General features: G+C 40.3%; 1 gene segment (V, D, J or C); it reads left to right on the forward strand.

Annotated features, from left to right (window-relative positions):
- Positions 1 to 1,965: 1,965 nt before the first annotated feature.
- LOC118095658 (Ig heavy chain V region 3-like) lies at positions 1,966 to 2,539 on the forward strand. The segment is given in 2 exon segments: positions 1,966 to 2,042; positions 2,130 to 2,539. Coding segments are annotated over 2 exon segments (456 nt in total).
- The last annotated feature ends 10,386 nt before the right edge of the window (positions 2,540 to 12,925 follow it).

A 12,925-nucleotide genomic window follows, 5' to 3' on the forward strand; every position in this document is an offset into this window, starting at 1 on the left:
GAAAAATCTTCCCTCTACTTCAAACAACACTGCAACAGTTTATAAAGAAGACAAAACACCGTTGACTGCAAGGTCAAACTGCATCTGAGTAACATATGTTAGCTTGTGGTTTCTACCACAAAAGTGATCATTTCCTCATATGCTTCCTTGAAAATGAATGTTGTACAGACCTCTTGAGAGTTTGCCCCCTCAAGAGACTTCTGCATAATTTTGGAGTCCACTTTCCAACACATTTCTATTAATAAAATTGAAACATGGCTGAAAATTTAGTTTGGATGAGAGGCAGTTTACCAAACAGGACCTGGGATGCTCCAATCAACAAGAAAAGTGTGTCCAGTTCTGGGTGCCACAATTAAACAAGGATATTGACAAGCTGGAAACTGTGCAAAGGAGGGCGACTACATAGAGAGTTCCGTTGGAAGAGCTTGAGAATATTAATCTCAGGGTCATGAGTTTGAGCCCATGTTGGGCAAAAGGTTCATGAATCGCAAAATGTAGGACTTGATGATTCCTATGGTCCCTATGGTCCTATGGTGTGTCCAGTTTCAATTGAAACTGATCTGTAAAAATGTTATGAGAGACATTACACACATCTTTGTAAACTGAGAAATCCTTTAATAAAAAACAAACAAAAATAAAATTGAACCAAGGAAGGGACTAGGGGAAAATCAATTTATTCTGTTTATGTTTTGATTTTGTATTATTTTTTTGTTACTTTTATTTTTGAAAATTAATAAAATGTTGACAAAAAAAAAGTGTGTCCAGTTTTGGGTGCCACAATTAAACAAGGATGTTGACAAGCTGGAAACTGTGCAAAGGAAGGCGACAACATAGAGAGTTCAGTTGGAAGAGCTTGAGAATCTTAATCTCAGGGTCATGAGTTTGAGCCCATGTTGGGCAAAAGATTCGTGTATCACAGGATGTAGGACTTGAGGATTCCAATGGTCCCTTCCAATTCAGTGGTTCTATGATATGCAAATAATTATTACATGGGAAAATTAGACATAATATGAATAAAGAATTTAACTATTAATCTTTATTTAGGTAAATGTAAAGGGACCCCTGACAGTAAAGTCCCGTCGCAAACGTCTCTGGGGTTGCTTTACAGGCCAAGGGAGCCAACATTTGTCCACTCTGCAGACAGTTTTTACAGGTAATGTGGCCAGCATGACTAAGCCGCTTCTGGCTCAATGGAACACTGACACCAGAGCTGTGCAGGGAAACGCCGTTTTCCTTCCCACCGGAGCAATACCTATTAATCTACTTGCACCTTTTGGTGTGCTTTCGAACTGCTAGGTTGGCAAGAAGTGGGACAGAACAATGGGAGCTCACCCCATCGCGGGGATTCGAACCGCCAACTTTTTGATTGGCAAGCACAAGAGTCAGTGGTTTAGACCACAGCGCCACCCGCATCCCTAATCTTTATTTAGAGAAGCAATAAGTAATTTTTTTAAGAAATAAAAATGATGCCATGCAAAACTAATATTTTTTAACTGTTTCACAACATTCACCAGTGCAAACTAGCTGTATTCTCTGGTTTGGACAAGATATTAAAGATCAACAACAAAAGAGGTTGAATTGATCTGCATTTAATGTTTCCCGTTGATCAACTTCTTTGACCAATTTCAAAGTAATTTTGATTGAAATGTACCTTTCAGGCACATACTTCAAACTCATTCCCTCCCCCCCCCCCAATTACTTATCTATCTGATGGTTTCCATCTTTGAAATCATGGAGCCTGTGTGTATGAGGGGATACATAAGCCCATCAAGGTTAAGAGCTGTGCAAATTGTGCAAGGGCAAAGAAGCAGATTTTTGCCAGGTCACCATATGCTTACAGTCGGACATTGCCAAATGTCTCTGTTGGTGCTTTTATCCTCCTGCTTATGTAAATTTCAGAGACAGCTTCCTCTTTAAAGCAGTCAAACAATCTCTCTATCCCTGCATACTAAGGACCACATTTTGGTCAAATCTCTCAAAGCACCTGGAAGGAAAAATGATAGCTTTGCTTCAGCTTGTTTTCTTTTCAGCAACTTTTGGAGGTAAATTTCTCATACCAGTTATCAAAGGCTGGTACATTCTGGGTGTAGTTAATATGCAGCAACTTCTTAATATGTTTTTCTTTCTAGGTGTCCAATCGAGGGTCCAGCTCGTGGAGTCTGGAGGAGATGTGAAAAGGCCCGGAGAGTCCATTCGCCTCTCCTGTCGAGCCCTCGGGATCAACTTTTCGGGCTATTACGTGCATTGGGTGAGACAGGCTCCTGGGAAGGGCTTGGAATGGGTGGCCTACATAGGAGACAGTTCAGCTGTACTTCACTACTCGGATAAAGTGAAGGGAAGATTCACCATCTCCAGGGGCACTGGCAACAACTATCTGCAAATGAACAGACTTAAACCCGAGGACACGGCTGTGTATTACTGTGCAAAAGACACAGTGAGAGGAAGTGAATCTGAAACCAGACAAAAACCCTCCTTTAATCAAAACAGAATAGTTGCATTCCCTCCAACGTTCCACATGAAAATAGGGACATTCTATTAGCTGCTAGAGACCAAAGGCCTGGTTATAGAGGAAAGTTTTTTCCTGGTGTCTACAGATGTATAATGATGGTTTTAGGCGAGTCTCACTGGCGAGAGAATTCCACAAACAGGGAGCCATTGCATAAAAGGCTCCTTCTCATTTTGCCACTCTCCAGACTTCTTGTGGAGGAGGAACATGAAAAACCGCCTCAAATGATGATCTCATGGTGCGGATCAGATCTACTATTTTATATATATATATATATATATATATATATATATATATATATATATATATATATATATAAATGTGACTCATTTCTCTTTTTCATTTTCACCAAGGGCCATCAAAGATTCTGCAATGGGCACTACACACACACAACCCACAGCAAGCCACACACCACAGCTTGTTCTCAGCTCTCTGGTTTTCGCCATCCTCATCGCAATTGCCACAACTTTGACAGTTTAGGCATTGAACAGGGATAGTGTTGTTCTGACGGTAGGTTGTAGCCTCTGCCTTTGAAATGGAGTATCCCCTTAAAGGGATCTAGGGGAGATGCTTCTGTCCAGATGCCCAGGCACTACACCCACCCACCCCACAACAAGCCACACACCACAGCTTCTTCTATTGGCTGCACTAAAGAGATTCCTTGAAACTAACTTTCCACTGCGGAGAGAGGATACTATGAGAAGTGTGTTCGCCCTCTCAGGTGGGTGCCATTGTGGGCTGCCATTACCCTGCGTGCCAGGATCTGAATTGGGATTCCCAGGCATCACAGGAAGGCTCTGGGCCAAACTTGCTTCCTGAGCAATTTGTCCTGTCTACTTGCCTAATAAGTGAATCAGGATCAAGCATGTCCTGTCTACTTGCCTAATAAGTGAATCAGGATCAAGCATGGGCAACCAAGTTAGAACTCCTTCTTTCAGTATATAATACAGGCCCGTGGCTTGTTCTGCAGGCACTTTTTGTTGGATCCCCACCCACCCATTTTACATATTGCTATTGCATGTTCTGCTCCACCTTGCTATGGCATAGCCAATCACCGTATTGGGGGCCAGGTTGAAAATTTTCAACTCGGCCCAATGGTTTTCCTCATCCTCATTGCAAATGTCACAACTTTGACAGTAGCCTCTGCCTTCGAAATGGAGTATCCCATTAAAGGGATCTAGTGGAGAAGCTTCTGTCCAGATGCCCAGCCATGGGTGAGGGGCCACAGCACTCCCCAGGTGCAATCCAGTGGAGAGTTACCCCTTGATGTAGGTCAGGGACCCCCTCATTCCTTGTTGTCCCCAAAACACAAGTTCTTTTTGCAGGAAGGGATGGGGTATATAAAATACCTATGCCAAACTTTTGTTGTCAATAAAGTTGTGGCCTGATTTCACCCAAGTATTGGTTGTTGTTCTTGGTATTGGGGAGGACCAAAAAGGATGACTTGACATACAACTAGGCAATGTTTATGAACATGCATATATAAGAACCCGTGAGTTCTATGTTAGTGACACCTCCCCCCCCCCATGTAAGCAGACTTTTTATATTTCTCATTTTATATTTCTCATTTACATATTACAAAGACATGATTCCCCATGCTTTGAGAAGAGCAAGAAGAAGGCGCTATGAGGATGTCATGTCATCTGCTCCACTGTTCTATATTAAGACAGGATTCTTATACATATGCTACTCACGTATCTTTTTAGTTAAAGCCTTTAAGAGAGAGCATTCCACAGCCATTTCATTTCATTTCTTTGCTGAGCTGTGATCTACAGTGTCACTCTAAATGTTCTTCTACTTCATTTGACCATATCATTGTAGCCCAATTCCTCCCCACAGTTATGCAAAGAAATTGTTCCCCACCTTCGATGGTACAAGCACTGGGCATGCTGAAAATGATGGAGTTCCTGTTAAACGGATGTTAAGGAAAGAGGAGGTTTTTCCCTACCAGATTTGAAGCTATATTTTGAAGCAGCAGCCTTTTGCTGGCTAAGAGAATGGTTTGTCTTAGAAAATGACGACATACTCGATTTGGAAGGTCATGATAATGTGTTTGGTTGGCATGCATATTTATGGTACGATAAGGTCAAGGTTCATAGAGGTTTTAAAAATCATATCATTAGAAAAACTCTGTATAACGTGTGGAACAGGTATAAAGATTTGCTAGAACCAAAAACACCCAGATGGATTTCACGGGCAGAAGCTAAAACCCAAAAAAAGATTGAACATGTCAACAAAATTGTTGAGATATAGGGATATCCTATTGGAAGACGGTGATCAGATGAAGCTAAAACCATATGAGGTGTTGAAGAGTAAAGTAAGCTATTGGTTTCAATATTATCAAATTAATGAAATGTTTAAAATGGACAAAAAAGTTGGTTTTCAAATGCAAAAGTCTAAATTAGAAACAGAATTGTTAGATTCAAAAAGTAAAAATTTATCAAAAATGTATAAAGTATTGTTGGAATGGCATACAAAAGACGAGCACACAAAATGTGTGATGACAAAATGGGCAAATGATGTAGGACACAACATCATGGTGGAGGATTGGGAAAGGTTATGGAAGCAAAATATGAAATTTACCGAGTGTACAGTTTTAAAAGGAAATTTAATGAAAATGATGTATAGATGGTACCTGACTCCGGTAAAGTTAGCTAAAATTTATCATAAACAAGACAACAAATGCTGGAAATGTAAAAAACAAGAATGTACTTTCTTCCACATGTGGTGGACGTGCCCCCAAGTGAGAGACTTCTGGAAAAAGATTTATAATGAATTGAAAAAAGTGTTGAAAAACACCTTTGTTAAGAAACCAGAAGCCTTCTTAGTTGGGATAATTGGAGATGAAATACCTAGGAAGGATGTTACCTTTTTTTTTGGTATGCCACAACAGCAGCAAGAATTTTAATTGCTAAGAATTGGAAGAATGAAGAAATACCAACGGTCGCAGAAATTGATAGAATACATGGAACTGGCGGAGTTAACCGGGAGACTTTGAGATCGGAGCGAAGAAGCGGTGGAAGACGTTTGGAAGAAAATTAAAGTTTACTTAAAGAATAAGCATGTATTAGGTTAGAATTAATGAAAGTGAAGGAGATATGAAGAGGTTGTAGATAATATAATGTTGAGAAATAAGTATTGTTAGAATTAGTTACAATTGTGTAAAAAGAAGTGAAATAGTTGGGAAGGTAAAATTTAAAGTTGTAAAAGGTATAGATCAAGCATCCCCAAACTGCGGCCCTCCAGATGTTTTGGCCTACAACTCCCATGATCCCTAGCTACTTGGGATAACGGGGGATGATATCCCTAAAAAAGATGTTTTTTCCCCTGTATGCCACAACAGCACCAAGAATATTATTGGCAAAGAATTGGAAGAATGAAGAATTACCAACTGTGGATGAATGGCAAAAGAAGTTGATAGAATATATGGAACTGTCTGAGTTGACGGGGAGACTTTGGGATCGGAGTGAAGAAGCAGCGGAAGAAGATTGGAAGAAATTTAAAATTTATTTGAAAAATAAGCATATAATAGACTGAATTAATGGAAGTGAGGGAGATACAAGGAGGTTGTAGATACTATAAGGGATTGAAAATAGGTATTGTTAGAAGATGAGGATATATTAATTAAGAAGCAAGATATAGATTGAGTGTTTAAAGGATAAGATATAATAGATATAGTTATAAGGCAATATTGAAGTATTTAGAGTTTATATAAGATTCAGAACTTACTAAATATGAAATGTAAAGAAGCGCAGCAGGAGGTGGAAGAGGAAGTCAATAGATTAGAAATAAGGGTTATAAGTAAGAATTTTTGTTTTTGTATTTTTGTATTTTTTGTACTTTGTATTTTTTGTATTTCTTGTATTTTTTGTGTTTTGTGTGTTTTGTATTTTTGCATGTTTGAAAATCTTTAATAAATACATTATTTTTTAAAAAAAGAAAATGATGGAGTTTCTGAAAACCCGTGTTGTTTTTTTATCCTGAGAGTTCTACATAAAACCATCCCTGTAAAGACCTGTACAAACTGTGCAGCAGCAAAGAATGAGATTTCTGATGAAGTGCAGACATGACTCTAGTCCTTCACTGCCCAAAGTCTCTCTTGGTGCTTTTATACTGATGTGTATGTAAATCTTCAGAGAGAGCTTCCTCTTTAAAGCAGTGAGACAGCCTCCCTTCCTCAGCATATCTGGGACCACTTCTTGCTTAACTCTCACAAAGAATCAGACAAGGAAAATGCTAGTTTTCCTTCAACTTGTTTTCTTTTCAGCAGCTTTGGGAGGTAAATTCATTCTTCCAGTTGAAGTAAGCTGGTACATTCTGGGTGTTAATAACATGGATCCGGTCTCTCAATATGCCTTTCTTTCCAGGTGTCCAATCTGAGGTCCAGCTGGTGGAGTCTGGGGGCGATGTGAAAAGGCCTGGGGAGTCCCTCCACCTCTCCTGCCAAGCCTCTCGGTTCGACTTTGGGAATGCTTACATGAGCTGGGTGAGACAGGCTCCTGGGAAAGGCCTGGAATGGGTAGTATACATAAATTACAATTCAAATACTATTTACTACTTGGATAAAGTGAAGGGAAGATTCACCATCTCCAGAGACAATTCCAACAGCCTCCTCTATCTGCAAATGAACAGACTTAAACCAGAGGACACGGCTGTGTATTACTGTGCAGGAGACACAGTGAGAGGAAGTGAATCTCAAGCCAAGCAAAAACCCTTCTTTGCCCACAGATGCTTTCTGAGATGATTTAGCAGCAAGAGACCGAAGAAACATTTAGTTCAAAGGACTTTTTTGGTCCTCTTTAGCGTGTCAGCACTCCCCAACCCATTTCTTATTTAAGTCTATAAGGTCCAAAGACATATTTGATGCCAGGATTTTACATAGGTTCAAGCAGCATCTTGTGGTTTAATTCCTGCTTTTATCCCTCTTTTACATGAATTCTATAACACACGTGATGCTCTCTGTTCATGTTTTTTAGGAAGTTAAGGGGGGGTTGGGCTCACGTGCGTCCACTTGCCTATGGTGAGGTCATATGATTTTTTCTTTATGTAGTGCACATACAGTGGTGCCTCGCAAGACGAAAGTAATTCGTTCCGCGTGTTGCTTCGTCTTGCGTTAATCTCGTCTTGCAAAGCGTGTTTTGCCGCAGCAAAAAAACCAAACAAAAAACAAAAAAGAGCCGAAAAACTTTGTCTTCCGACGCACGGCCATAGAAAACGTTGTCTTGCGAAGTGCCGAAAACATCGCAAAAGCTTTAGTCTTGCGAGTTTTTCGTTGCATGAGGCATTCTCTCTTGTGAGATACCACGATACTTTATTTTTGTTGTCGTAAAACATTCTTTCATGGCCTCTGGGTGTGGAAATTTCTTCATTGGGAGAAAGGTTGGAGTCGGGACACCTTCTCTCCACACACAAGACTCTGCTTCTCCTTAGGGTCTTCCTGCAAAGCAAACATATCAGACAATTCAGACATGCATGTATAACAAGGGCTTTTATTTATGCAGAGAGCCACCTATCAAAACACACAGACATTGTAAATATATTAGATAGATGGTATATATATATAGATAGATAGATAGATAGATAGATAGATAGATGATGATAGAGATAGATGGTAGATATATAGATACATCAATGATGATAGAGATAGATGATAGATAGATAGAGTCTCTCTCCTTCTGCAGGTGGATTTATATAATCAAAAGAAATGCATCTGGTGAGACTGAAAGGTATAGAGCATGTTTAGTGCACAGAGGTTACAGTGAGAAGCACTGGCGGAGGAAGAGGAGTGTGGGGGGAGAGCACCGCCCCTGCCAGTGTGATCCCGGTGGAGTACCATCATGGCTGACCCACCCACCCCCCCCGGCCTGAGCACCCCTGTAGGCGGTGTGCCCTTCCCCTGGGATGCTGCCAGCCCCGCTCCCGCCTGCTCTCCGCCCATGATGAAATGGTCTAAAGGAGCATTTGGCTTCACTGGAAGGAAAACCCATTAATCTCTACCAATTGTAATTTTGCATATTAAGCATCTTGTCACAAAAGCAGACCTCTTCCCCCTCTTGTTTTTCACAAGGGGGCAGTCATGGTGCAAAGATGAGAAAATGCCCCATCTGTCATGACTGAAATAAAATGCTGCTCGAAGTGTGGTTGGTGATTTCATCTGTGAAGCAATTACTTTCTCAGATGTTTCCTGGTCAACCAACTTTCTATGAGCCCCCTGAGACTTTGAGTCCCTGAGAAACTTTCAAGCAATTATCTCTGTGCTCTCAGCCCATAGGCAACAGTTTATGGGGAAGGAATCCATGGCACAATCTTCTTTTCTACAAATATGGATGCCCTGTAGATTGAGGGCATGTGTAAACAAAATATTTGTAGTACAGCAGACCTTCCAACTGTCCCGCTTTGAGCAGAAAATCCCAGATCTAGAGAAACCGCCCCGGCTTCTGTTTCAATGTCCCACTTCCTCAGCCACTGTGACAAGTCATGACTGCTGACGTACTTAATGTTTTAACTATTTATTTGTGCTTTACATTGTATTTTAATTTTGTGAAATGTCCTGAGATTTTATACTGAAGAGTGATATATAACTGTAATACAATAATACCAATATTAATCATCATCATCATCATCATCATCATCATCATCATCATCATCATCCTTATCTCTCTCCAACTTCACAATGGCTACCCCTAGGATGAAAGGAGTTGGACTCCCAAAACATTTGGATGAGTTTCCCCACCCCTGTCCAATGGCAAATGCTGGTGAGGAGGACTCCTTCTTAATTCACCCAGACAACCTCCACGCTCCTGCGACATCCTTAGCAACAGCCCTTATGTGCTTACGACTTCTTGCAGAGGAAGCTTTTTTTTAAATAAAAAAAAAGACTCTTGATGTGATTTCATGAGGGGAGAAAAATAATAATGGTGTTGACATTTGGGAGTATGGTGGGCATTCCAGGGGTGGAGGAAGGGAGCACTGGGCTGTGAATATAAAGACGGAACCTATATCTTACATTAAAATTCCTCTTCTCCAGGCTGCCACCGCAGAGCTCCCTCCCAGCCGAATTTTTTCATAAGTTGCACCTGAAAATATAATTGCATCACACCAGAAGCATCTCTATAGGTGCATGGGGAAGTGAGGCTGAAATAATAATAATAATAATAATAGTAATAATAGTAATAATAATAGTAATAATAGTAATAATATGCCTGCAGTTTTAAAGTATAAAAGAAGGAAAATTTCATCCCCAGGACATTAATCACTTCCAAACCTTCCTCCAACAATAAACGTCTTTGATTGAATTTTACATTCCATTTATGCCCCTCCATTAGAACTCTGTGTGCATTTTTCTTTATGTGTTTGTGTGTGTGCAGGGGACAAAGAGGAAGCGAGCAGCAAACCCTGGTCCCGCAAACTGCTTTTATCTGCCTCATACGCCTCACTGGGGAGGTTTCATGTAAATGCCACCAGGAAGTTGGGAGTAGTTTCCAATGAAAAGCCCTGGATATAAAACCTTCACTAGTTTCCCAGCCCAGAGTCTCCTCTTTCCTGCATCTTTAGGACATTAATTCCTCAACATTATGGCACTCTTGTTGCTCTTGTTTTCCTTGTTGGCTTTTTCTGAAGGTAAGGGAAGTTCTGCAATATTAATTTACTTCATGGGGCAATTAGACGACGAACAACCATTCATTGCCATTTTTTCTCTTTCCAAGGGGTCTTCTCAGACATTCAGCTTGTATCATCTGGGCCAGGAACAGCGAGACCAGGAGAGAATCTCAACCTGCTTTGTAAAGTCACAGGTTTCTCCATCTCTACTCAGTACTATGTGTGGAACTGGATCCGTCAATCTCCTGGGAAAGGTCTGGAATGGATTGCATAGATACATCCCTATGATGGAGACACAATATATGCCCCTTCTCTGAAGAACCGAGCAACCATTTCTTCAGATGCCTCAAAGAACGAGTTCTCTCTCCAGCTGAACTCCCTGACAGCTGCAGACTCCGCTGTGTATTTCTGTGCCCGAGAAGACACAGTGAGACAAAGCCTATTGGCGCAACTGTTCAAAAAGCAGAAGTCCTGCTTCTATAAACAAACACAATCTGTAAAGTTTTGACATAGCAATTCTACACCACCATCCTAATTATATTTGTATACAGCCTTTCCATAGTTAAAACAATGCTCAAGGCGGATTACAACATGACAAGATTTACATAATTACCAACATAACATAAGTCAGAAACAATAAATAAAGCACATCAAAAGGTACACAACCAGATAGAAAACAATTTCCACATAAAGCATAATATCTAATACAAAAAAATAAAGACATTAATATCAATAACAATTTAAAATGTCATAGATAAAAAAATAAAAACAATTTATAAAGGCGCCATCACTGTCGAGCAGCAGCGGCAGAAATCCTTTATGCAGAACCTCCAAACTGCCTGCCTCTTCTATCTATAACATAATGCAGAAATGATTATACCCGTGAATAACCTACAGAAGTGACACACAATGGAAGGAGACCAATGTGGATCAGTACAACGCTGTACAAAACAACTTTGCTGCAACATTTTTTCTACCACCTAAAATCAATATCCAGTTTAGGAAATAAACAATTGTTCATATTTGTGTTTTGTCTGCTTATACTTCTGAGTTATGATTAAGGCTGCTGGCGGTAGACCTCAAGAAGGAATGTGGACTTTTTCAGAAATGGTGAATTGGCCATTGTGTCTTTCTTCATCATCCCATCATCCCCTGGCAAGACGTGAAACCTCCTGTGCAGCAGATAGGACCTGGGAAACCCGGGTTCAAATCCCTACTTGTCCATGAAGCTCACTAAATGACCTTGGGTCAGTCATGGCCTCTCAGCCTAAGCTACCTTTCTGGGATTTGGTGAGGAAGATATGAGGTGGGGGATATCATGTCTAGCAGCTTGAATTCTTTGAGGGAAATGCTGGGATAAAATGCTCTAAAGAAATGTAATAAATTCCATGGGGATGGCGTTTATGAGCATGCATGCGTACCACAGCCATGTGGGTTCAGCTGATCAGATTACTCTTATCCACACAATCATTTCTCCATTGTATTGAGGAGAAGAATTCAATATGGAGAACATATGGTTTGGCATGTCTGTTCAGCAATGGTGTGTTCTGTGGTATGTTAAGAGGGTAATTAATGGAAAGAATAATATTTTTTTAAAAAAATAATAATAGAGGTCTAATACTTGAAATGTGTTTTTGGTACAAATACATGCTCGGTGCTGCTTTGTTCTTCCCAATGTCACTAAAAGCTGCACCCACAAATGTATTGGAAATGTCATTTTGCGAATTAAGCATCTTGTCAGAAACCAAGAACCATATTCTACCTCTTCCTGTTCCCCACAAGGGGGCAGTCATGGTGTGAAGAACAGAAAATGCCATTGGCAATGACTGGAAAGGCAATAAGTTTTCTCACACCTATCCAATGGCAAATGCTGTTGAGGAGGACTCCTTCTGAATTCACCCAGACAACCTCTGTGCTCCTGCTACATCCTTAGCCACAATCCTTGTCTTTTTATGACTTCTTGTCAGTCAACCCCTCACCACGCAAAACAGCGGTGGGGTTAGAATTGGTTAAACTTTGTCTCTTTCCTTTGCCTATGAAGGCAAATTACTCCCTTTTAAATGTAAAGGACTATTCTAAATATATATGCAAAGGAAATTTTCCAATATCTCCCTCCTTGCAGAGGAAGCATTTTTAAAAATATTTTTTAAAAGACTCTTGATGTGATTTCATGAAGGGAGATATTATATAATGGTGTTGCATTTGGGATTGTGGTGGGCATTCCAGGGATGGAGGAAGGGAGCACTGGGCTGTGAATATAAAGACAGTACCTATATCTTTTATTTTCTTTTATTTACTTAAAATCCCTCTTCTCCAGGTTGCTGTAGCAGAGCTCCCTCCCAGCAAAGGTTTTCCCACAAGCTACATCTGAAACTATAATTGCATCACATCAGTAGCATCTCTATAGGTGCATGGGGAAGGGAGCCTGAAATAATAATAATAATAATAATAATAATAATAATAATAATAATAAGCCAGCATTTTTAAAGTATAAAAGAAAGAAAAATCTATCCCCAGTACCTTAATCTCTTCTAAACTTTCCTCCAACATAAACGTCTTTGATTGAATTTTACATTCCATTTATGCCCCTCCATTAGAACTCCACTTTGTGTGCATTTCCCTGTGTGTGTTTGTGTGTGTGTGCAGGGGACAAAGAGGAAGCGAGCAGGAAACCCTGGTTCACCCAAACTGCTTTTATCTGCCTCAGGTACCTCACTGGGGAGGTCTTATGTAAATGCCAAGAGGGAGTTGGGAGTGGTTTTCGATGAAAAGCCCTGAATATAAAACCTTCACTTCCTTCCCATCCCAGAGTCCCCTCTT

The sequence above is a fragment of the Zootoca vivipara genome, chromosome 13 (genome assembly GCF_963506605.1).
Source record: "Zootoca vivipara chromosome 13, rZooViv1.1, whole genome shotgun sequence".
In the NCBI taxonomy this organism is placed as follows: domain Eukaryota; kingdom Metazoa; phylum Chordata; class Lepidosauria; order Squamata; family Lacertidae; genus Zootoca; species Zootoca vivipara.